Source organism: Panthera pardus, unplaced genomic scaffold (assembly GCF_024362965.1).
Source record: "Panthera pardus isolate Hobbes unplaced genomic scaffold, ASM2436296v1 HiC_scaffold_2, whole genome shotgun sequence".
NCBI lineage: Eukaryota > Metazoa > Chordata > Mammalia > Carnivora > Felidae > Panthera > Panthera pardus.
This window is the reverse complement of record NW_026526765.1, coordinates 121,148,572-121,174,376: the sequence shown is the minus strand read 5'-3', so window position 1 is coordinate 121,174,376 and position 25,805 is coordinate 121,148,572. Positions and strand designations below refer to the sequence as shown.

The 25,805-nt window shown below is 54.6% G+C and overlaps 1 protein-coding gene across 4 annotated transcripts in view; it reads right to left on the bottom strand.

Annotated features, from left to right (window-relative positions):
* Positions 1 to 11,776: 11,776 nt before the first annotated feature.
* Positions 11,777 to 25,805, bottom strand: part of PCDH1 (protocadherin 1) — a 30,962-nt gene continuing 16,933 nt past the window's right edge. For 2 of the 4 annotated variants that reach the window (XM_053907403.1, XM_053907404.1), the window contains exons 4-6: positions 22,576 to 22,795; positions 12,737 to 20,332; positions 11,777 to 11,992 (exon numbers count right to left, since the gene is read on the bottom strand). In XM_053907403.1, coding sequence (XP_053763378.1) covers positions 19,938 to 20,332; positions 22,576 to 22,795 — 615 coding nt within the window. In that variant the 3' untranslated portion in view covers positions 11,777 to 11,992; positions 12,737 to 19,937. Of the gene's footprint in view, positions 11,993 to 12,736; positions 20,333 to 21,555; positions 21,595 to 22,575; positions 22,796 to 24,319; positions 24,494 to 25,805 lie in introns of those variants that run through there. The other 2 variants (XM_019424523.2, XM_019424524.2) reach the window with 2 other exon arrangements.

The following is a 25,805-nucleotide window of genomic DNA, read 5'->3' as shown; positions in this document are numbered from 1 at the left end:
AGGTTGAAACTAGATCAGGGAAGTAAATTCTGGCACACATGCCACCATTTCTAATCCAGTGCCCATGGCAGACATTGCTAATCAATAGTAGCACTCTGTTCTCAGGACACACTCTAGGCAGCTGCTACTCATCATTCAGCATTAACTCGTGACTTGAAACTTCTGTGCCACTCTGGGCTGGTTGATCTCTAAGGGCCCTTCCAACATTGACAGTCAAGGATGCTTTTGGCCTGGTTGAATCAATATCACTCCCCTCACTTCCCATTTCTCCCTCCAGCTCATTCTTTTGATCATCCCCATTCCTTTCCCTCTCTCTTCTTGCCTTATTTCTAAGCTCGTGCTGCTGAGTCCATGTAAACCCTAGATGATGTCTAGGTCTCCAAGGTTCTGTTTACTGTCACTCAACTGCAAGCTTCTTGAAAGTTACATTTTCCAGGCAGTCACACTTACATATGTTGGGTGGTTCCGTGGCATTGGCTCTGGGGAGGGAGGCAGTGACAGAGACACCAGAGATAGTCAGAGGAGGAGCAGGAGTGATGTGACCAGAGAGATATTAAGAAAGAGATAAAGGGTGGGCAGACAGAGGGGCTAGAGTTAAATTTATGTATTAAGACCATACTGGTAGAAATCCGGAGGGGCAGTTTGAATGGAATTTATCCTGGACCCCCAAGGTCACAGTGGGAGGGAGGACCAGGTAGGATCTAAAAGAGAAGGTCAAAGGGGGCATGTAAATTAGTTGACAAACATTAAGTGGGCAAAAGGATTCTTTGATTCGAAGGTGCTATTAAGAATTGTGATAGGGGCGACTGGGTTGCTCAGTTGGTTAAGTGTGGGTCTTCGGCTCAGGTCATGATCTCATGGTTTGTAAGTTTGAGCCCCGCATTGGGCTCTGTGCTGACAGGGCAGGCAAAGCTTGCTTGGGATTCTGTCTCTCCCCTTCTCTCTCTCTCTCTCTCTCTCTCTCTCTCTCTCTCTCTCTCTCTCTCTCTCTCTCTTTCTCTGCCCCTCCTCCACATGCTCTGTCTTTCTTTCTCTCAAAATAAATAAATAAACTTAAAAAAAAAGAGTTGTGATAATGATAGGGACTTTTGGTGGGAGCTTCCTGCATATAAAAGCATCCAGTAGTTCTTGATCAGAAGAGTTTGGTACAAGAAGGTGAGTGCTGGCCAGCAGCCAATTAGAGGCTAAAAGCAAAGCCTCACTGAAGTGTCAGGACATGTCTCTTCCATCAGAACTGCTTAGAGCGGTTTCAGAATTTCAGGAAGTCCTGCTCACTTTATCTGAGGAGCATATGAACATGCACAAGGGCCAACCAGCTGGGAGAAGAGTGACCACGAGAAAACCACGTATCTGCGGGCCTGGGTTCAAATCCCATTTCATCTACTTACTTAACTGTGAGATTATGACCTCAGATTTCTCATCGTTAAAATAAGGATAAGCAACATCTAACTCATAGGGTTATCGTAAATGTTAAATAAGAATGTGTGTTGGGATTGGCCAGCTGGCTCAGTCAGAGTGAGCAACTCTTGATCTCAGGGTCATGAGTTCGAGTCTGTAGAGATTACTTAAATAAAGAAATAAATTTAAAAAAAAAAGAATGTGTGTGAAGTACTCAGCACAGTGTCAGGCTTGTGACTGATAATAAACAGTAGCTGGTAAGTTGGTGATGCTAGCCAGCATTATTGTGGTGGGTGATGACCCATCTAAGGGGTCCCAGGAGTGACCGCCTAATCCACTCACTTTATATATACCAGGTGCTGGCCTGTTTACCTGTGTTACCAACTTTACTGGTGTGATTCTCCCGGGCACACCATCTAATTCCCCTATGACAGATATATCTTGTCTAAACCGAAAAGGTTGCAATTCAAAATGCCTGCTCTTGGGTGGGGATTACAAATGGTGTAGGACGAGCTGGACAGCTCCCCTCGGGCCTGAGAGGAAGGGCTGGTTGTTGCCTACCACGCAAAAGCCAGGTGTGGAGAATAGCGCCAGGGTTGGGTGACCGGGCCTGGGAAGGGGCTCCAAGATGCTGGCAAGAGGGACTGCTTCTCAAGTTAGCCTTTGTCTCCTTCACAGTCGTGCTGTGGGCTTCCCCGTCCAGGCTGCCAGCCTGCTCAGCAGCCCCTCCTTCGCGAAAGGAAATGGGAAGGCAAACAGAGTTTGTGCTGCTGCCTGTGAGGTTGCCGCAGGAGTCTGCCTGGCTGGGGTTAGCAAGGGCCAGCCAGGCTGTGGGCCAGCGGTGGGGGTGCTGGGGACCGGGATCCCAGGATGAGGCTGATGGGGCAGCTCCCCAGATCCCCCCAAGCTGACCTCTGCCATTTTGCTGAGGCTTGAACTGAGGTGGTACGAATGGAATGAGCCAGGGCCCGTTGAACCCCGTGTGTTCTGTGCATGTGTCTGCCAACATGCAGAAAGGAGGCCCAGGCCAGGTGGGAAGAAAGCCCAGCCTCCCGGCAGGCTTCTACCCACAGGACGTGAGTGGTGCCCACTTGAGCCTTGACACCACAGTTATTTTGAAGACGCCCCATCAGCAGGGCACTGTGCCCTCAGGCCACGACACAGAGCCAAAGAGGAAAAGCTAGGGAGTCACACAGCCATGGGTTCGGGTCCCAGCTTTGCCATTTACTAGTGTGACCTAAGGCTAGCGCCGGCTCTATGAGCAACCTGTGCCTCAGTTTCCTCGCCTATAAGTCAAGGGTAATAAAAATGGGCTCCTGACAGGATTAAGTGAGAATGATGTGTATGTAGTATTTGGCCCAGGTCTGGCACAGAGCAAGTGCTTGAAAAATATTACTATTATTCTTCTAATTATGACCATTGTTCATGAGGTCCCAAGATGTGTTGCTGAGCAGTTACACACATTCCAGCCCAGGAAGTTCATAAGGCCCAGTGTGGGAGTGGATCTTATCAAATCCAGTGTGATTTGGTCCTCGTCCTTCTGCCACTCTGAGGAAGTGGCCGGGACCAGTCATAGAGGAGCTGAAGTATCCCTGCAGGACACTGCAAAACCCTTTCTCCCCGGGCCACCTGATCATACAGCTGGGAAACAAAGAGATCTCAGATGATGCCCCTCCTTGACCCCTTCAGCCTTTGTCCTGGCCAGGGTCCACGGGGAGGCAGAGGGATAAAGAATACATGTCTCTGACCAGTGCTGCCCACGGTGGCTGTCTGCCTACTCCTGGGAAACTGAGCAGGGACTAGGCCCAAACCTGCTGGAATTTCCCTGGGTTTCAGTCCTGACAGGATGTCAGAGCTGGCCGTGGCAAGAGACAGCCCGCTAGTTCTCCAAGCAGTGAGAAAGCAGGAGGGGAGCCATCACTTACGATTTCAGACAGAGGAGCCCATGAGGGGCCCCCACACCCTCTCTTTTGGGGCCCATCCTCCTCCTCTTGCCTTCTTTCTCTTTAGGAACAGACTGAGTTCCTGTGTTTACCTGAGAGGCAGGGGGTGGGGGCGTTGCTGCGTCTGGGTATTTCTCCATATGTGGGTCCTTTCTCCACCCCGGCGGATGCCTGGGCTGGACTGTATATTTCCGGAGTTGCCTACTTGAATCCCAAGCTTTTATTTTTAGAAGATTACAAATGCGGGGGCTGGGAGGAGGGGCCTGGGGGCCCAGCGCCAGGGTGGGGGAAGAAGTTCAGGGGTCTGAATATAGTGACTGTGGGACAGAAGTGAAGTTAGGCACTAAGGGGAATAAGTGAGATGGTGGGGAAAATGAGGTGAGGAAGTAGGGAGATCCCACTCTACTAGTGCCCTGGAGTGATGATCAGAGTCTTTTCTGGCTGGGCTGGGTGGGGGGGAGAGGGGAGGGGAGGCTTGTGGAGGGGGATGGGTCAAGGGTCACCTCTTAGGCATGTAGCTGGATCCCCAGGGAGGCTGAGAAGCCTGGGAAAGAGACTGAGAAAGTCTCCCTTCCCCCTCCCTGGGCCTTGGGGACTGGGAGAGCAGCTTCCTGCACTGACTACTCCTACTCCTCAGGCCCCCCAGGCTGGGGACTGGCCGGGGACAGCTTAACCCTTCTGGTGCTGGTATCAGGGAAAGCAGAGAGCGACACAGAGGTGCACACATCATCTCACACGGGTGGCCCACACAGGTGCAAGCTTCCTCTTGCTGTCCTGCTCAATACACTCATCCCTGGGTCCTGACCCCACAGCCCCAGATGGCCTGAAGTGGCCAGGATTCAGGAGATTCTCTTCTCCCAGAGCACAGACGGAAATGGGGGTGCCAACCCCAGGGATGGTTGGCACAGCATCTGCTCCTTCCCCGGTGGGTGAACCCAAAGCTTACAGGGTTAGTAAGTCCCCATCCTACAATGAAGGGGAGGCCCTGGGCTGAGAGGAAACTTCAGGTCAAGCCAGGAGACCTGGTGTGCCTGCCTGTTTCTGTATAACCTTGGGTAGTCACTTAACCCTCTGGGGTTCAGATGCAGCCTCTGAAAAACATGAGGAAATTAGACCAGAATGGTCTTTCATTCCCTGGAGTTCCAAGACCAAGGCAGCCCTAAGTTCCCAGACACGGAAGTTCAGGGCCTTCCTCTCCACCTGTTCCATGAAGACAGGAAGCCATTTGCTTTCTTCAGCCCTGAGTAAGCGTGCCCAGCGTGGTGCCTTGCACATACTCCTCCAACTAGCCGTGATAAACAAGTAAATAGATGAATGACCCACCCTTGACTTACAGACTTTTTCCACTGTCTCCTCAAGAGCATTAGACTAAGAGTCAGCAAGACCTGGCCTGGGTTCAAATTCTGACTGTTACTCACCAGCTGTGAGGCTTGGGGGCACAAGCCCTTCCAAGCCTCAAGTGTATTTATCTGGAAAATAGGGGCTAGAAGTAAAACACTTACTTTACAGACTTGTCAGGATTAAATCCAAAGAGCTTTTGTAAACTCTAAAGTGATTATACAAAAGCAAGAAGCACACTGTTATCGGTAATATTGTTGTTAATCCTAGACCTGGTTCAGAGGGATGGTTCAAAGGGATGGTGGTTTTAAGCCTGAAGGATCTTGATAGTCAGGTAGGTGTCTAACCTCTCCAGGTCTCACTTTTCCCATCTGCAAAATGGGGATTATGATCGTGCCTACAGCAGAGGGTTGTTGTGAGTGTCAATGAGAGAGTACATATACATGGTTTGCAGAATCTCTGGCACGTGGCAATCTCCACAAATAGTGGCTGCTATTATTTTCACCTCCCCTGTCCATTAATTCTTCCAGCTTCCTCACCCCCAGCCTCCCACCTGGAGGAAGTGGATCTTTCACCCTTACCTTCTGTTCATGACTGCAGATAGTGGATGAAAACATCTAGCAGAAGAAGCTGCCTTCCTCACAGTCCTTAGAGGGGGCAGAGCAGGAGTGAGTGTTGCTGAGGAGAGGCCAGAAGATGAGGGCAGTGTATGTGTGGAAGGGAGGAATGGGGGTCGGAGACCGTCCCAGCACCCTCCCCAGCAACCCAGGATTGAGGCCGCTCCGCCTGCCAGGCTGGGCGGCAGTGATGTTGGGAGCTGCTTATCAGGTTAGAGCGGAGCCGCTGTCTCTGGCTGTCTCTGCACATTACCCAACCCATCCGTCCCGCTCTCCTGCGCGCCCTGCCTGCCCCCAGCTCTGCCTGCACTAACTAGTTAATTGGATCTTAGCTAACCTGGTTATGGGCCAAGTCAGCCCAGCTCCTCTGCCTCCAGAAGCACAGGTGGGGGCAGGGCAGAGCACTGTGCATGTGTGTATGCAAGCATGTGTGCCTTTGGGTAGCGGCCTGTCTTGGAGCCCTTGTTCTAAGCCTCCCAGGATCCCCTGAGTCCATGGAGACTGGATTTGGGTGCCTGAAGTGAGCCCCGAGCACCCCAATCTGCTGTGAGTGGTTGAGTGGTTGAGGGCACGGGCACTGAATCATGCCACCCTATTCCAAAGCCCAGCTCTGTCGCTGCTAACATAATCTGTTTGACTTCGAGGTGGCTGAGCCCCAGCTTCCTCCTTTGTAAGCTGTATTATAAAATAATAAAATGTACCACCGAGGGTGGTTGCGAAGATGAAGAGAAACAGAACATCCACCTCGGTGCCTGGCACTGAGTAGGCACTCCGTGAATGATAACTGCGATCGCCGTCATCCTCACTGCGAGGCACATGAGTGGGCTCCAGCCACGTCCCCCATCCTGGGGTGGGGTGGGAGGCATCTAAGGGTGGAGGCGGGAGAAGCTTTCATTCACTGTAGCTTGCAGGTGTTTCCTCTGAGGCGAGACTCCAATCTCCTCAATTGTTCCTTATGCAAATGTTATGCTAATGACACATCAGCACACCCCTGGGCCCAGTTTGGGGAAGGTGAAGGGTGGGTTGATTCCCCTCGTTTCACTTCTGCCCAGTTTGTCCCCTTCCAGCCCCCAAGGAGGAGCAACTCTTGGTCCTCTGACAAGCCCAGTCCTCAGGGCAGAGAGAGAGAGAGAGAGAGAGAGAGAGAGAGAGAGAGAGAAAGGGAGAGAGAAAGACCCCGATGGTGAGAGAAACAAAGAAAGGCCCCAGTCTTGGTAGGAGACGGACAGCATCATCATCGCCATAATCATCAACATCAAAAAGGCCTTTGGAAACGTCAGATTCTTCCCCGCCCTGTGCGGGCTACTCTACAATTACTGAGGCCCAGTTTAGGGCCCTGGGGAGCTGGGAGGAGGGGGGTGGTGAGGAGGAGTTTGGAGGAGGGAGGGGGAGAGCTAGGGTTTGCTAAGAGACAAGTGGCCATTCTCTTATTGTCCTTGAGGGCAGGGGCCGCACTTGGCCCCCCCACCAACCCAGCGCCCCAGCTTCTGACAGAGGGTAAGCTCACAAATAAAACAGAAAGACGCAAATAAGGAAGTGATCCTGAGTTGGCCACAGCGGGTTCTTGTCCTGCTCTGCTTTCACTTTCTTACCAGCTGCGTAGATTCACCTCTTTGTCTGGTTTCCCAGGCTATAAAATGGGCATCGACATTCCTGCTTCTCCAGGTTCTTGCAAAAATTAAATGAGATCCCATAGGCCTCAATGAAGATGATCCACTCCGGCAAACAGAGTGATAGCCAAGGCAAAGCCAGTGCCCATCCCCGCTCCGTGGCCCCACATGAGGGTGGTCGAACAAAACTGGTCCCACCTTGCACCTGGCAATGTGACGTGTGATCAGTTTTCTGAACCAAGGTAGATAGTAAAATCAAATGGTGTGTGCCCTCCCCAGCTAGGTGGGTTTGAGATTGGAGTCTCCATTGAACATTTAACCTGCCCTCTGAGTTAATATTGGACAAGATTTACAGTTGAACTGTAGTCTTCTGATGCTGTCCTCTGGATGGTCTAAAAACAGAGATGGGAGGGGATGTACAAGGATGACACTGTAGGCAGCTGCTGCAGCAGCCAGGGGTGCTGACGAAGCCAGTGTGGAACCAGCCTCTTCCCTGTGGGGAAGTCCGGCAGACACTGCTGTCGTTGTGCTGACATGTCCAGGCCTGTAGGCACCTCCACCATGACCCCTCCAGTCCCTGTAGAGAGGAACTTCAGCACTTGGAGTCTACTCGAGGGCAGACCCTGCCCTCAAGACATAATAGGTGCTCAATAAATACAAATTGGATGGACGCGGGCGCGGGAGACGGCCACGAGGACACTGCCAAATAAATCCCAAACTGTGCAAGCAGCAGGCCACTGTAATTAGACCAAGGAGGATAGTCAGTTATTAATATCAGACACGAGGCAGGGTTAACAGCCACTGAGGGTGGCTGTAATGAACAGAGAATCACCTCCTGTGCCCTCAGGGCCTTCCCTCCATGATGGCCTCCTGAAGAGGGCCGAAAAGGGCTGGTCGGCACCAAGTGCCCTTGCTGCCTCAAGATCTTCTGCTTTCCTGGTCCCTCAGATGGTGTTTGTCTTGGTGACCCACAATTAGAGTCCCTGTCTCTCCCATTTCTGCCTCCTTCCTGGAGCCCCCACAGCCTTTTATCTCTCCTCTATTATGATGCCTATCAGTACAGAGCCCAATTAGAGTTCTTTATTCCCAAGACTTATCTCCTCCATGGGATTCTAAACTCCCTGGGGACAGGATTTATCCTGTGCCCATTTCTGTGTCCCAGTGGTGGAAGCCAGCACACTGCCCCTGACCACCACCCTTCTATAAGAAGGAGAAGGAGAGGGGGAGTTACAGAGAGAAGGTAGAGAAGACATGAGGGAGAGGGAGGGCAGGCTAGCTCAATGAGGGAGGGAAAGAGAGGAGAAGCAGGGAGAAGGAAGGAAGAGGGAAATAGCAAGGCAACCATGTCTGTTCTCTGGGTCAGGGGACACAAGCCTAGCCTTGCCTTTGGTGTCCATAGTCTTCTTGGAAAGGTAAGGAGACCCCCTGTCCTCCTGCCCTGTCGCTGGCACTGGTTCACATGTCCCTGGCTTGGACCTGTTCTCTTGGCCCTGCCAGTCCCCGTCCCCTCACTCCCTGGCTCCCCTTGGCAACCTGCCCCTGAGGAGGTGCTCCTGGGTGCCATCCAGCGGGTGGGGGCCGGGCAGGAACCACGCCAAGCCAGGGAGCACGGCCAGGAAGGAGTCGGCAAGGCAGATGCCGCCCCTCTCCTGCTGCCTTGATTAGAGAAATTGAGATGTTAATAATATTCCGAGATGCAAGGTGCTAATTAAAGTTAATTACTGTTTCCTTGTGAAGTAACCTCTCCTCGTGTTTACCAGGAGCAAGGCTGCCAGCCGCTCCCCTGGCTCGTGCCAATCACGATGCCCGCTGCTCGGTGTCCCCACACCCTCACAGGTGCCCTCAGCTGCCCCAACCCAGGCCAGGCGGACACCACAACCCGAGGGTGCCAGGTCCTGCCTCTTGGCATAGCACCGAGCAGCCTTGCCGAGGAGCATGGGAGCACGTGAGCATGAGTGTCCTGTGGAGCCCAGGGATGGGACTTGTGGCCTCAGTGGCTGCTACCCTGATCCTCTGTTCCTCCTGCAGACTCCTGCAGAGTCTCTCCCTGTCTCTCTTCCAGCTCCTGGACCGGGCGCAATTTACTTAACCTCTTAGAATCTCAGTTTTCCTATCTGTAAATGGGGCTAATAATTCCTACCTTGTACAGTTGCTGTGAGGATCACATGAGACACTGCCTATAAAATGCTCACCACAGTCACATAGCTGGAATTTAATAAGCTCTCAATTAAGGTTAACTGTGATTATTGTTGTCTTTGTTAATAATCCTCTCCCTCCCAAATCCCTCTTCTGTGTGGTCTGGCTTTGGGACTGGGGATGGGTCAGTTGAGTATACACAAGTCCTCCACACAACTGGGACAGCCCCCCCACCCCCACCCCCAGGCACACTGCACGCAGGATCCTACACCAACACACCTGGGAAGCACACACACCCCTTGTAGGGTGCCTCCCTCTCCCTGGCCCCAGCACATCCTCTTATGGCGCCATCCCTGGTTTCAGCCTCACCCGGGGAAGTAGAAGAGGGAGGAACCTGACAGGGTTCTCTAAGAAGTAGAGTTCTGCAAAGCCCAAAATGTGTGTGTGTGTGTGTGTGTGTGTGTGTGTGTGTGTGTGTGTGTGTGTACACACGTGCACGTGGACCTCCCTGCCCCCACCCCAACCCCCCATGTGTCTCTGCTCTTGTGTTCCAGGCTGCACAGGGCTTTGGGGGAGAGTCCACCCTCTTGGGATCCAAGTCAGGTTGCCATGACAACCACTGCAGGTGTGCACCTATGATCTCCTCCGCTCCCCCATGACACATAGCGATTCTGGCCAATTCGGTGGGGGGGGGGGGGGTGGAGACACTAGCTCTCTGATGGGAGTCTCTCCGTCCTCACCCAGGCTATCACCACTGTCCCTTGCCTGCCTTCTAGGCTGGAGAGTGGGCCAAGGGACAAGGCAGAGTCCCGTGAAAGAATTCGTTCTTCATCCCCAGCTTCCTGTGGGGCTTAGAGCTAACGAGTGAATATTGCTGTCACCTTTGGTTTGGCAGGATGGAGGCTTCTGAAGGGGCCTCTCTGGGTATACCATAGGTAATCAAAGGGTTAAGACCTCTCTTCTGTTTGCATGCACCGCCCCTACTCAGGAATATCTCAGGCTTTTGCTCTGAGGGAAGCACTGGCCAGCCCCTGCTGGGCCATTTCCTGTTTATGGGCCTGGAAGGGTAAGGGAAGGATAACTGAGGCTGGGCATCTGGGCCAGATTTGGGAGTGAGGGTGGGTCAGTGTCTGAGACACACTGATGGCACCTGAAGGCCCTGGGAAACTGCCATGGCTCAGCCCTTCCTACACTCCACCCACTGTAGCCCCAGACCCAAATTCCAAGCCTAGCCTTGGTGAGAGCAGACCCTATCCTTGGCCCCTATCCAAGCTTAACTTCCTCCTGCCCAAAGCCCCTGCCCCTAGCCCCTCTGGGAGCCTGGATGCCTTCCCCTAGATCTCTTGCCCCCAGGCTCTAGCTCCTCCACCTCCACCGCTGCTCTCTCCTCACACCCACTTCTCCAGTCCACCTCTCATCCCCAGGCCACCTCCTCCTCCCACCTTCCACACCTCCTTCCTGCTCTGTGCTCAATCCTTCTGGCCTTTATCCCTACTCAGCTGTGGCCCACCAGCCCTCTCTCTTGCTCCCTTTTCTTGCTGTTCCTACAGAATCCCCAAATAGATTTCCTCTTCATTTATTCATTCCTTCATTCAGTAAACATTTTGAGTGGTGATAAAGAAGTTAAACAAGATTCTTGCCCCCTGCAAGCTTTTATTCTAGTGGGAAGAGACAGAAATTGAACACATAAACAAATAAATGAAATGACGATAGACTGGGATAAGGTCAAGGAAAAGGACAAAGGGGAGCTATGACAGAGACCACAAGGGCACCTTCTAATCCCCTACTTAGTTATGGAGTCAGAAGGGTCACAGAGAGTGGGGAACAGGGGCCACCTGGAGGCAGAGGTTTGGCAAAGGCGGTCCTCCCAGCTCATCTGTAAGCTGTGCACTCTGAGGCCAGAAGACCTTGTTGCTGTCCACCCACTCCCACCTGCTGTAATGGATACCTTCCTCTTCAGTCAACCTCCTCAGACCTCCCCCCTGCCATCCCCACCCCAGCCCCGCCCCTGCTCCCACCCCACCGGCTCTTTCCAGCTACTGGGCTCCCCTGATAAGGCCGAGGAGGTGAGGGGCAAGAGCATCTGTCCTTGGGGGATCGAAAGGGGAAATTGAATGAGCAAGAAAAGCGTGCCCATGTCAAAATACAGCTTCAAACCTGAACAAACTACTACAGCTGTAAGAAATAAAATATGCATGTGATGAGGGGTTTTGGAGGGATCGTGGCCAGGAAAGGGTTCATCGGGGCAATTTTCTGTAGGCGCAGCACTTTGAGGGTTGGAGCACGTGCAGAGGGCACTGGGCATGTGGAAGAGCTCCAAGCCACATGGAATTGCAAGCATATTCACAAACACAGCTCGGGGACTTTGCCCTTCCCAGTGCTGCAGCCCCATGAAATATTTAGGTTTCTGGACATTGCTCATCCCTTATTGTCCCCCTCAGCAAGTACACTTCCCCTACATCATTTATGGCTGTCCCCTTTCCTCCCTCGGAGTACTGCAGAAAAGGGAAGATCAGATCCCAAACTGGAGGAGGGTCTGTCCTAACCCTGTGGCAAGGGGGCAGGATCCATGCCTAACTTCTCACATAGCCCTCCTGGCACTGCATAGGCAAGGAGGGTGAGTCTAAGAGCTAAGAGGTCATTTTCAGCCTGAAAGACTGAGGAAGCAGAATAAGGAGAGTTTGGAAGATGCAGATGTCCTGGTTCCAGAAGGGAAAGGAAAGGAGTCTGGGAGTGATGAGAAAAGTTGCATTTATTGAGCGCTTACAATTTATTGGACTAAACTGGTTACATGCACCATCGCCTTAAATCCACACAAAAAATTTAGGATTTATTATCCCCATTTCATAGCTAAGAAACTGATGCTCAGAGAGGTTAAGTGACTTGTTCAAGGCAGTCCAGACAGTCCAGCTCCAGAAGCCAAGCTCCACAGACTCCAGCGAGGTCTCTCCTTAGTTGGGGTTGGGAAGGGGGAGGGGGTCAGGGGAGTCATGCCAGGCAGTGTCTGTCCCCTTCCCTCTTACTCCCAGAAGATGAGGCTGCTTCCAGTATAATCCCCTCTCCCTGCTCTCCCTGCCCCTGCTTCAGCCCTAGCCAGAACTCCTAAATACTTCACCTGTTTATTATTCAAATATTGCTGGCCAGAGATTGGAAGACCCTGAGGAAAGGTGAAGAGGAAGGTGAGGAGATAACAATGGAGAGCCAGAGAGAGTAAGAGGTAGAGCCAGAGACAGAGAGAGACACAGGGGCCAAGCAGAAAGCAGGGGTGTTTGAGGGAGCATTGGTGACAGAAGGCCAGGATGTACAGTGACCCACAACCTGGACAGTTAGAGCTCAGCCCATCCACTGGCCGGTGATGGAATTGATGGAAGGTGATAGAAGGAACTCCTACTCCCCACCCCCAGCTCTGTCTCCACCCACCCTTCCACCTTCACACCCGAGCTTCTCCTTCCCCTCCCCCACCATCTTCTCAGGAACAATTCTAATTAGACTAAGTGACTAAGAGGAGGTTTCAGCCTGAGCAGCCAATTAGGCCTGGAAGAAGGGAAGGGAGCCCCCCACCAAGTCTCCCACCCCCACCCAACCCCCTCATCTGTCTTTTACCTGGACCAAGTATTCTTAGCCCAGGACTCCAGACTGTCATTCAAGTTTCCCTGATACTCCTCCTCCCTCACTGCCCACTGTGCCCCATTACCTGTTTCCAGACAGCCCCCAGCCCACTACTTAGTCCCCGTCTTGAGCCCCTCCATCCTCAGGCCTTGAGTCCATTCAAGAGTCTCTGGCGGGGGGGGAGGGGGGTGCAAGGAAAGAGTGGGGTCCTCCTTGGGAGGCTGTCTTTCTGAGTCTCTTTATTTCTGATGCTTCTCCTCTGTCTCTCCCTCTCTCTCTTCTCTTCCTCTGGCACTTATTTCTAACATCCGTGGACCAGGCCTACTGGTTGCCATGGAGACGCAGTGTGCAGCTGGATGGTGAGTGTGTGAGAGGAGCTGTGTGTGCTCTGCAGCACGGGGCAGGGTGGGGGTGCCGGTTGCTGCGTGTGAAACGTACTCATGTGCAAGAAATCTTTCTTCGCGGTTTCTTTCCCTGAAGGGAGACCCAGACCAAGGCGGAGACTCCCAAAAGGCCCCAATGATCCTAAAACACTTGGTGATATTCATCAGGGACACATCCTCCCCCGCAGCCCCTGCAGGGCAGATACTAAATTCTGTTCAGTCCAGACTCTGGACCAGCAGATTCTGGAGGGGCCCCAACCTGCCCCTCCTGTCTGAGGAGAGGATTGGGAACCCTGGGAAAGGAGCAGGAGTGGGCAGAGGACTTTCCTGTACAGAACAGCTGGAGTACAGATTAAGCTGTGCAGATGGACCTACTGATGAGGCCAGCAACCCCCCAACATCACTCCAGGGGCTGCGGGTGGGGAGGAAGTTGGCCCAGCAAGCTGGAAAATCCCCTCCATTTCTATGCATCTTACCCTGTATTTGTCCAGCCGGTTGGGAGAGGTAAGAGACCTAGTTTCCTGCCCTCAGGAAGCTTAGCATCTTAGAGGCATCAGGCTAACCCCTTTATTGTCTCCCACCCCAGGGCCTTGGCAGCTGCCCTTTCCTTCGCCTGGAATGCTGTGTTCTGAGCTCTACATCTCCAGGTTTCCTCAGATAAGCTACTCAGGCCACAGTGAGTAAGGCAGCCCCTTCCTTTCCCCCACCTCCAGTTATCCTCCTTCATGTCCTACTGTTTGTTTCCTTCACGGCACTTTAACACAATCTGTAATTATCTCATTTGTTTGTTTGTTTATTGTCTGTCTTCTCTACTGGAATGGAAGTTCCAAGAGACAGTAGGGATCATGCCTGTCTAATTCAGTGCTGTAATGCCAGCACCTGGCACCGGGCCTACCACATAGTAGGTGCTAAAGATGTGTTCAGTAAAAGAATGGACAAATTCTTTCACTGAAGTGCCACAAGAATCCTCGGTGATGGTGAGCATTATTATTCCCATTTTACAGATGAAGAAATGAAGGCTCAGTCACCTGCCCAAGGTCATACCACTAGGAAGCAGTACAGCCAGATTTCTAATGTAAGTCTCTGATTCCAGATGTGAGGGAAGGAGGTAGGGACCATCTTTCCTAACCTTCAGTGCACCTGGCTCCTGTTCCTGTTTGTCTGTGGGTGTCTCTACTCCCATCCCAGGCATCCCCACAGAAACCTGTGCAGAAAAGCGAGAAGGACAGTTAAAACCTGTAAAGAATGTGAATTTGGGGCACCCGGGTGACTCAGTTGGTTAAGCGTCTGACTTCGGCTCAGGTCATGATCTCATGGTTCGTGGGTTCGAGCCCCAGACAGACTTTGTGCTGACACCTCAGAGCCTGGAGTCTGTTTTGGATTGTGTGTCTCCCTCTCTCTGCCCTTGCCCTGCTCTCTCTCAAAAATAAACAAACAAACAAACAAACAGAACAAAAGAATGTGAATCTGACCTTTTTTTCCAGGATCTCTCAATGGCTCCTCTTTCCCTCCTTAAGTTGACCAGCAGGGCCTTCTAATTCTGCACCACCACAATCCCCCCTTCCTTTTCAACTTTACCTGCCCTCCTCAGTTACCTTCCCCTCCTCCTACCCCAGGTCCTTTCACACACAACTCCCTCAGCCAGATCTGTCCAGCTGGGACACCACCCCTTCCAGGAAGCCTTCTGGACTCTACTGGAGGAGACACCTCCTTTAGCATTCCAGCCTAAATTTACAGCTTAGGGCAGGGCTGAACACATGCTGTGGTTATTATTTACCTGTTTGCCTTTCCCATAGAGACCGTGTGTCATTCTCGGGGTGTCCCAGTACCCTATGCTGGGCTGGCACAAGGGACAGGGGAAATGTTTACAGAATAAGTGAACAATCAGCAGCAGGATTCTAATATCCGTGTCTCTTGACCCCTGACATCTTTTCCAGGGTTAGACCTTAACAGGAGCTCCTTACCCTCAACGTGGGGCTGAGTCAGGGGTGGGGATGTTGTGAGGTCCTCCTGTTGATTCACTGCTTCCTTTGATCAAGTGAAGCCTCAAGGTTAGGGCTGGTCACTCTGGCCAGGTAGAGGGAGGGTTTGTGATTCTGTAACTGGAGGATTGGTGGGGGGCCTGCGGGTTGCTCACTGAGCTGGAGAGCTGACCTGATCCCTTGTGAATTCAGAGGCTGCCAAAGGGGCCTCAGCCCTTCCAGGCCTCCTCCCACCCCAGGCTCTGGAGCCCCTGGTCCAAGCCTGATCTTGATGGTGTCTTCTTCATCCCCCCACTCCAGCCCGTCCCGTCCCTCACAGAAGATCCAGCCACTGGTCACTGAATGTAGTAAGGGGACCTGGGGTGGGCGCCAGACCCTGCGAAGCCTGCGTATGGGAACGGATGCAGGGGCGCCTGCGACCTCCGCTGTACCCGCAGTCGATCCGGGTTTACACGGAGGCTCATCCAGGATTAGTCCCTGCGCTCGGCTAATCCCAGCCTCCCAGCCGCTGAACCGACCCCGGGGTCGAGGAGCCAAGCCCATTCTGCGCGGGCGGGAGGATGGGGCTCGCAGGCGGAGCGGAAGCGCAGGCGGGCGGGGGTGGGGGGGGGGGGAGGGGGAAGAAGGGAGGATCACCCCGGGAGGCGGGGCCGGGAAACCGGCTGATCCGGTCTCTGTTCTTCGACCTCTCCGGAGCCAGTGTTTACCCGGGAGCCGGACGGAGGAGGCCGGGGCCGCTCGGGCCCGGAAGCGGGGGGAGGGGAGCGCAGTCGGAGACTGGGGTGAGACTTTTTCAGGTCCCCTAAATCGACCTCCAACCCTGGTTCCTGAGTGTGGGACGCAGCGACAGACAGATATCTCTCACCCCTTCTTCCATTCAGATCTGTAATTCATACTTGTTGCCAAATGAAAGGGGAATGGAAAAGGATACATGCCCCGTGGAAGAAGGCAGCACAGCGTGACCTTCCCCAGCGCCCCCCCGCCCCCCCATCCCTAGCCCGCACCTTAGCTCGCGGCGGGGCTGGGATTGCCTGGAGCGGGTTGGGCCAGCGGATTGGTTGGGGGAGGGGCCACTTTGACAAGCACAGAGTAGATGTCTGTCCTCAATCTGCGTCCTTTTGGCCCCCATTCCAGAGTGGCACCGATTGATCTCAATGGGTCTCCGTCCCTCCTTTCGGCCGCGTCTCCTGGCCCCCTCAAAGGCCTCTAACCCAGTCTTAGCCCCCAGTCTTCCCGGGACGCAGGCCTGAGGGCCCGGAAGAAGCGAGGTGGGGTCCGGTTTTCACACTTTTATTGTAAAGCTCGGGAATAATTACACGGGTCTTCCATTGACAGCTCAGCAAACAAACCGGAAACGAACCGAACCGGAGAGGGTAGGGGCGGTGCCTGCGCATGCTCGCGGCGGGGGAGGGGGGGGGGGTCAGAGAAAGAGAAAGACAGAAAGAGACAGAAATCATTACAAATCAACGGGATTGTGCTCGCAGCGCCAGGGATGGGAGGCGAGTGAGGGCGGGGCGGGGGCCCTTCCCGGGAGGAGCGAGGCGGTGGGAAGTGGCACGAACCAAGAGAAACACGACCCCAGTGTGGGCACCCGATGAGCCCAAAACCCCCCTCCCCGAACCCCACCCCCCAACACACGAGAGAGACACGGCCCCCCTCCCCACTCAGATAACCCGAGGAGACACAGTCTCCCTCTCCCCACGGGCAGACACACCCGCCCGGGAACCCCATGGGCGAGACACAGTCCCCCCTCCCAGAGAAGTCCCGCATGGAGACGCCCCCTAAGAGACTTTCTCATGGCCAACAAAAGCCCTCCAACACCAGGAGACAGCCCACACCCAGGGAAGAAATGGCTCCAGAGGCCGGGTCCTCAGGAGAGAGAGGTATCCCAGAGCCTCCAGGAGAAAAGACAGCTCAGAGCTGCCCAGTCTCTTCCCAAAGTGCTGCAGGTCAGAGACACCCCCCAGAGGAGAGATACAGGGAGGGCCGGAAACATCCCTTCCCAGACATGCTGCAGAGATAGCCCCCTTCCCTGGGAAGAGAGATGGCCCAAGACTGACATGCCTTAAGTACTCCCAGGAACCCTGGGAGGAAAACAGGCTCCCCAGAGAGCCTGGGTAGGGGGGAGACATGCTCCCATGGTCCCCAGAGGGAATACATGTCCCTCCAGAGACTCCCAAAGGGAGAGATAGGGCCTAGGGAGCCCCCAGAGGTGAGAGATGCCCCAGAGACCCTCCCCCAGGGATGTGAGACACGCTTCAGGGACCCCAGGAGAGGTCCCATATACCCTCCCCCTACCAAGAGACATGCTCTGAAGTAGGGGGTTGGGGACCAACTAGGTCCCCTCTAGGAAGACACTGACTGGGTCAGGCTGGGTTTGAGGGGGTCTCCTCTGGCCAAATGTCGCCTATTTGTACATAAAACTGTACGCGACACAAGGCATTGGGGAAGGGTTTCACAGACCTAGGACCAATGGGGGTGATCCCCAGTGCTGTCACCCATCCCCTGCCCACCTTTGGTTTCACCTCTCGAGTGCCCAGGCGGTGAAAGACTCAGCACCCTGACCCCAACCAGGGGGCCAGGACTCTGCCTTGGCCTGTGGGAAGGGCTCCCCCTCTGTGCTTCTCAGCCCTCCCAGCCATCTGGGCTACCCCCTTCCTTCTGGCTTTTCCATTGTGCAAAATGCTCCTCTGCCCTTCCACTCAGTGCTCAGGGGTCTCCAAGACCAGGGCAAGGTGCCCAGGCCACCAGGGGCTTCCAGGGGAGTCCACTGACTCCAGGAATGCCTCCTGTCTGGACCACCTTCTCCACCAAGCAAATGGGCCTCATACAATCTTCTTGCCAGAATCCTGACCTCCAGGACCCAGGACAGCCCTTGAGGCTACTGCCCCACCAGCTGGGCACCTCATGTTACCAACTCCACCACTATTGCACCTGCCCTGTTTGTGCAGGGGAAGGGAGCTGTCTCTTTAATAAGCCCCCAGCCCACTTCTGGGCCTCCCCCAGGGAAAGGAGCCTTTGGCCAACCCCCAGACCTGGTTGCTGCCACCCCAGCCCACTCTACCCTCTTCCCTCAATAGAAGGGCTGTGTATGCTGAGGCCACCAGCCTAACAATGCTCTCCTTCCCAGCACTGTTACCCCAAGCCAAGTTAGGGGCAAGGAGCAGAGAATAGGGTGATTCTTCAGGCCCCTGGCTTTTCTAAGGTGGAGATGGGGTCTCTGGGGTTACAGGAGTCAAGACCCCAGCAGCACAGCTCCCAAAGGCACCAGACGACCCAGCAGCCTGTAACCACCCCCTCCCACCCTTGGGCTGCCCCCCAAGCTTAGACTAAGTCAAGCAAAGGCCATACCCTGAGTCTCCAGCCTCCCAGCCTGGGCCCCTGGGGAGCTGGAGAGGTATGGGCCAAGGCAGTGGGGGTTTCTGGAAGGGAGAGGGACTGAGGCTTTGAGATGGCCACAGTGGGAGATGGGGGCTCTGCAGGATGCCCCTCACACCCTGGCCCCCTGAGGTGCAGAAAGGAATCCCACCTCATCATGGCTGACTGGGCTTCTCTGCCCCCCAATCTCCCCACCCCCTCCCCCATGGGACCCCTGACCCTGGCAAAGGGAAGCCCAACTGGAAGAAGGGGGCCTGGAGCCCAGGGTGCCCTGAGGCAGCCCTTCCCACCCCCTGAGATCAAGGCAATGGTGGTTTTACAGGCTGACGGGTCAGTCATGGCAGGGGCTGGGGGTTGGGGGGCAGGGAGGGGGCAGGGTGCAGGTTCCCCCTGCTGGGGGCAGCGACCAGCCACCCCTTGAGCAAACCTTCCTGCTCCCAACTCACCCAACCAGGCCAGAGGCACAGTCATCCCACCCCTGTCCAGCTGCCCCCCACAGCCTCAGGGCCCCTCTGTGATGCTCAACTGGATGTGGGGGGGCCAGCCTGAGCAGGGATCCCCCCCCCAGGGCACAGCGCAACAGTTCCAAAAAAATAGAGATTTGTATTTTTAAAAAAAATTAAATAAAAGCCCAGCTCTGCTGATAGGCGAATGTTACCCCCATTCCCACCCCCACCCACCCACTGTTTCCCTGGCCTGCACCCCCATCCCACTACGGCCCCAGGGGTATTTACAACATGGAACAGTAGAGGCCTGGGGTGGGGGGCACTGCGGCAGGGAGGAGGGGGCACAGGGCAGCCCCCCCTCCGAGGGGTCCCCCAAGACAACACAACATCAACAAGAAAAGTTGCAAATCAGGCAGAAATGGGGACATCATTCCAAGGTCCTTATATACAGACACTGCATGACCAGTAGGGAAGGGGGGTGCCCAGATGGGATCAGGCATGGGCATGTGGCAGGCAGGTGGGCCAGCCCAGGAGCAGTATAGGAAGACAAGGCCTCCGCCCCACTCCCACCCCCATCCCCACCCCACCTTTGGTAACAAAAGCCCTTCAGGGAGCCCCTGGGGGTCAAGAGTTTCCTCTGGGAGTTCCCAGGGAGAGGGGCTCCCCAGTTCAGCCCTGAAGCAGGGCCGGAATGGGGACATCCTGTCTCCACCCTAGTCGGCCATGCGAGAAACAATGAGTTAAAAGTGTGTTGCCCACCCTTGACTCCACCATCTGCCCGAAGTGAGGGGGTACTCCCTGGAAGTTGAGAGAAGGGAGCCTAGACATTGTAGAGGAGCCCTCTTGGGCACCAGCTGGGGGGAGCCCCATAAAGGGGAAGAAGGGCTCCCAGGGGCTGGGGGATGAAGTGAGGAGGAAGGACCTGGACCCTGCATGGGGGAAGGGCCTGCGTGGTCATGAGACCAGTACTCACCCCCACATAGGGCCCTGGCCAGGAAGTCCACGCTGGAGGGGTCAGGAGCAGGGCCCTGGAATGGGCCCATCTGGGAGCTGGCCGGTGGCTGGGGGAGGGGCATGGCCACAGGCCAGAAGGGGGCTCACAGGTAGATCTCACGCTTGGCTGTCTGGGCAGATGCCGGTGTGGCTGCAGGTGGGAAGTCCGAGGTCTGGGTCAGGGGGATTTCCTCCAAGGTGGCCGAGTCCTTGCAGGAATCATGGCTACTGTGGGAGAAGGCACTGTAGGAGGGCAGGAGGCGCACGGGGGCCGTTTTGGTGTTCCGGTCTTCCGGGGGGCTGGGGCTGCCGGCGCCCACAGGCTCCTGCCCTCCTCGGTCCTGGTAAGGCACGAAGGTGGAGAGTTTGAGGGCGCTGCTCTTGGTCCGGCGGCTGGGAGACGACTGGCCAGGCATCCAGCACGTGTCGGAGTGGCCAAACTCGCTGCACTCCTGGGTACATGTGCCTGTCATGGCGACATCAGGCAAAGGGCGCAGGTCTGCAGGAGACAGTGGGGAGGACAGTCTTCAGGCAAAGAAACCTCACAAAGCTCCACTCCGTGGCTTCCCACAGGTGCCCACACCCTGCCTCAGAACAGGGTGCGCGCCCTCTTTGCCCACTGAGTTCACAGGTACACACACCTGCAAATAGACACACACCCTCCCACCATCCACCGCATGCTCTTCTCTCTCTCTTTCTCATACAATCTATCCTTAAATAGATGCGTTCCTCCATCCTCAGCCACCCCCCAGCTCTCCTATCAACACGCCCACCAAATCTGCCCTCAGACAGGTGCATAAACACAGAACCCATCTACACACCCCATCATCTGTCTATCTCCAGACCGGCTTAAACGAGCAAATCTACCCTTAGGAGTGTGAAACCCCCATCCTCATTTAAAGGCACAATATCTCTGTCTGTCTGTCTGTCTGTCTGTCTGTCTGTCTCTCTCTCTCTCACACACACACACACACACACACACACACACACACACACACCCCTATCCTCAGATAGGCATGGACACACAGATCTACACTGGGCATCTGAATCCTCAGACGAATGTGGGCACATACCTTCTGAACCCCCTCAAACTCACCATGCTCCCAGCTGTCCTGGAACCCCACCCTTCCACAGCATAGCAAGGCCCTTCTTTAAAGCCAGGGAGAGGGGATGAGCTTCTGTGTGGACAGTTCACATAGAAGCACACACCCAGGTACTCACAAGCACACTCATGCAACCCCTCCCCACCTCACTCCAGCCCCCTATGCCAACCACCACCCCTGGCCTAGCTCCGGCTCCCTGCCCAGAACACCCACGGAAACAGGAGTTGGCCGCCTGACATCAGTAGCCGGTGTGGTTGCTGGGCAGCGGGGGTCTCCATGGGAACGGCTGGGCCATGAGCACTTCCTGTCACAGTTGCCCCTGTCCCGCCCTTGCTCAGGGACGGTACCAGGCGGTGACCCTCCCTCAGGGACATGACTGAGCAGCACTGCCTGGGGCAGGGGCTCCCTTGGTACCACCCACCCTGGCTTGGCCTCCTGCCAGTGCAAGGTGAGGAGGGGACAGCTCTGTTGTTAACCCTCAAAGCACCAAGGCTCTTCCTCTCAGGGCAGAGTTGGGAGACCCAACTTGGCACAGAGCAGAGCATGGGCACTGGGTGGGCGGAGCTGGGTGCTGGGCCAAGTCCCACAGACCCCAGACCCCAGAGCAGCTCCCACATACCTGGCACTCCGCCTCAGGGCCTGCTCCGGCCAGCCGGCTCTGCGCGGGCACAAAAAGGACGAGATGGGCATGAGATAGAGCATGGAGGGGCATAGTGGGATGGAGGGCCCTCTGAGACCTAGGGCCTGGGATGTCAGACAAGTGCCCTGTTCCTGAGAGCTGGGGAGTGGAACTTTTCATCGTTTTTGGGGGGGTAGTTTGGACGGAGGGAGGGGGCAAGACCCAAAGACAGCTATAAGGTGGAGAGTCTTTCAGTCCTAAGGGGAAGCTTATTCAGTCTCCCCCTCCACAAGCTACCATGGATGCCTTCAGACACACACACATGCAATACGCACTACACAGACACACGCATTTTGACAGCACACCCACCATCTATCCCCACACTGACCTCTGCTCTGGCCCAGACATCCCTTCTGCCATCACCCTTCAAACCCCTCCCAGACAAGCCTTTCCCCTCCCCACACCTCCCCGCTCCCTTTCCTCAGCTAAACCCTCTCCGGCTCCTCCTCTCAGGGGATCATCATACCCTTTTCTGAGCTCCTCATAGCATCCAGGGTCCCCTCCTCTTTCTCAAGGCCCTCTGACCCCATTAATGGACCCTCATTACCTCGAGGTTCCCCCAAGTTTCCCTCACCACCACCTGAGCCCTCTGGCCACCGTTCTCCTGGTCCCTGTTCCCAGGAAGTCAGTATAATGTGGTACTGAATGCAAGGTCTTAGGAGTCAGAGAAGCCTGGGTTTGAATCCCTCCCAGCTCTGTCACTTCCTGCGTATTACTTTGGGCAAGTGACTCAACCTCTCTGAGCTCACCGTTACTCCATTATAAAGAGAACAATAAAGTTCTCAGATCAGAGAGAAGTTGTGAAGATTAAATGGGTATATGGCTGAAAGCACTCAGCACCGCGATTACTGCTGAACACACAGCAGGAGCTCAATAAATGGAAGGTATGTTTAAACTCCGGTCACCATTCTCAGCTCCTGCCCACTCCCAGGGCGCCCTGACCGTGCTGGTGCTCCTCACCGTTCTCAGGGTGCTCCATCTCTCCTATGCTGCCATCGGGCGTCGTGCGCTCGTAGTGGTCCTCGGGCAGGGCCAGGGGGCCGAGTCGGGGTCCCGAGGACGACTTGCTGGACGGCGTCTCAGACTCCTCCAGGCCACTGTCATAGTAACTGTGCTGGGACGGGTCCTGCAGCTCCTGGGCCTGACTGGTGGCGGAGAATGTGACGCGGCGGTGAGGTAACTGCGGGGACAAGGAGTGTCACTAGTGGCAGGCAGGCTGGCCCCAGGGGGCCCACCACCACCACGAACCCCAGCCCCTGCCAGGCCTGCCCCAGAGCTTCCGGTCCCCCAGGCCTCAGCAGCACCCGAGAGGAGGCCCAGCCCCCCTAGCAACAGCAGAGCCCCCAAGAAAGCACAGATGCCAGTCGAGGACTTCCCCTTAATTCTAGGACAGCTCCCAGGATAGCCAAGGCCACACTGAAAGTCCCAACACAGCATAGGCCCCGGTGTTGTTAGAGCCCCCAGGCCACCACAATAAGCCTAATCCAGTACAACCACTCACCGCCGCACAGCTTCCCAGTATTGCCACAGCCGTTAATTCTAGAACAGCCCACACCAGAATAGCACAATACCAGCCAACTCCCCTAATTCCAGCATAGCCTTCAAACACGAGCAAGCTTCCGATTTCTAGAACAGCTTCCTTAAAGCAGTATGAACTCTTTATTCCAAAACAGCTCACCGATACCAGAACAGTTCCCTAATTTCCAAATAGCATCCCCGAACTTCAGCTCCTCACCTGTCTCTTTGCTCTGTAACTTCCCATTGCCTCCATCCAAATGAGATCGCAAGGTCTTTCTGATCCTCTGTTCCTACCCCTGCTGTGTGATGCTGCCGGCTGCCTCAGGACTCCCTCCTGCGTCCCCTCCCACTCAAGCCCCTTGTCCCCACTTCATCCCCCTCTAGAGAGGCCTGGGAATGGAAAAAGGTGGGAGGGAAGAAGGAAGGGGAGCCTGATAACAAACCAGGGCCCCTTGGGGGTGGGGAAGCAGAACAATGGAAACTCCTCCATCCTCCAGATCAGGAAAACAGTATTAACTGTAGAGGGTAGGGCCCAGGAGGACCTGGGCATAGGGGGATGGGCCTGGCATCCATCAGGAATTAGGACGGCGGGCCTCAGATGGATTCTCCTTCTAGGAAGTGGGAAGGAGCTTCTGGGAGGGGTTGTGGCTTGGTGGAGCCTGGACTTAGAAGCTTGGACTGGGGGTTGGGATAGGGGCAGTGGAACCGTGACAGGCGGCTCCAGGCAGCCCTGTCTGCCTGCCACAGGTTAATGATCATCCCAGGAACCTGGCAACCTCAGCTTGGCACTTGGCACCACCAACCAGTCACCCAAACACCCACCTGGGACTGCCACTGATTTTCCTGCCAACTAGAAATCAGGAGTTGTGGAGGGTGTAGACCCAGGGTCCCTGGAAGCCAGGGGTGGGAGTAGCTCAGGCCAGGGCTCTCCTTGGGCTGAGTCTCTAGGCTCCCTCCAATCCTCTAAGATTTCGCTGGTGCTTTGTCTTTATTCTAAAGCCCTCAATAGGAACTTATCAACAAGGCCAGAGGAAGGGGTCCTGAGTTTGCAGACCCACCCTCCTGATACCATAACAATCTCCATCCCATCCAAGGCAGTTGGGGTGGTGACGGGAGCTGTCAGGACAAGGAGCCCTGAAGCTTTTGGGAAGGCAGCCCAGAACTACCTTCCCATCTTGGCTCCCACCTCGTCTTCAGGAATAGGCAACCCTTCTTGGGATCCATGTTGTTATCCAAAACACCGAATGGTCTGGGTGATGACAGACGAGGTCCCCAAAATGGACCTGGACATTTGGGGCTGGGATGTTGTAAAGGAGCATCGTCCACCTGGTGTTGAAGTGAACAGTCTCCAGGAGGGGGTCTGTGAGGCACAGGGACATCTGGTTGTCAGGTGCTTCTTCTTCCAGTTTTCTCCAAGATGACAGCCAGTAACTCTCCCTCCCCAAAGAACCTATACATTTGGTAATCCAAAGCTTCAGACTTGCCTACTAGGCATGCCCCTTGGTCTCTTTTGCCTTGGATTTTTTTTCTGTAAAACGAAGGGTTGGATCATACTCAACCCTAAACATTCCCTGTAATTCTTATCACTATCAAATCTTAAAAAGCCTAGATCCCAAATCTCTCTGACTCCAGTCCTGAAGTTCTAGACATTTGCTGGATATTTCCCATTGGCCGTCCCTACTGGTCCTTCAGATTCAACAAATCTGAAACCAAATTCTTCTTTTTCTTTCACCAGCTTATGCATGGGCAGCAACTTCATCACTGTCCTATCACCCAGACACAGAAGGAAAATGTTTACCTGGGAATCCTGGTAGGTGTCCTACTCATTCCCCCTCCCTACCCTATATCCAGTCATCCTGTGAGCCCTACAGGTTGTTTCTCCCTAAGTTTAGCCAAATCCATCCATTCATTGTCCCCACTGCCACCATTTTAGTCCAGACCTTAGAGTTTCAGTCTTGTACCTTCACCTTTACCCCCTTTATATCCACCATACGTTCCACTGGACTTTCTAAAACTCAGTTCATCCAAAACTCATGAGCTTTTTCAGGGGCTCCCATTTCCTGTTCAGGAACTTCTGGCATGGCATCTGTGTCACCTACAACCTACAGTTCTTCCCATCTCCTCTCTCAGCTCTCTTCTATAGCCTTCATGCCAACCAGAATATTCCCCTTCCTGCCCTCTCCCTGTCCCCAAGTTGGCCATGCTCACTGCTGCCTCAGGAGCTGGTTCCCTTGGTTGAACCTCCTGCCCAGCTCCTGCTCATCACTGAAGAGCTGGCTCAAGTTTGACATTTTCCTTCCAGGAGCCCACTCCCTTGTCCTCTGCAGGTGTTATACTGCATTCCTCAAAGAAAGGGAGGGGGCACTATGGTCAAATAAATTGGGAAAACCCAGAGTTATACAAAGTGTAACAGGCTCCCCCCAATTCTCACAGGATTGGCAGAGCCTTTAATAGGTTAATGTGATAGTGCATCTCTTACTCCCCAAACTAACTTAATCACAGGACCCCTTTTGTATAGTATTATGGATAAGAGCAGACTCTGGAAGTCAGATTTCCTGATGCTTTCCGTTTGAATTCTGACTCCATCGCTAACTAGTTTTCACTTCTGGAAAATGAGCATCATAATGACTTATGTCACAAAGACTTATGAGCACTGAATGAGCTAATTCACA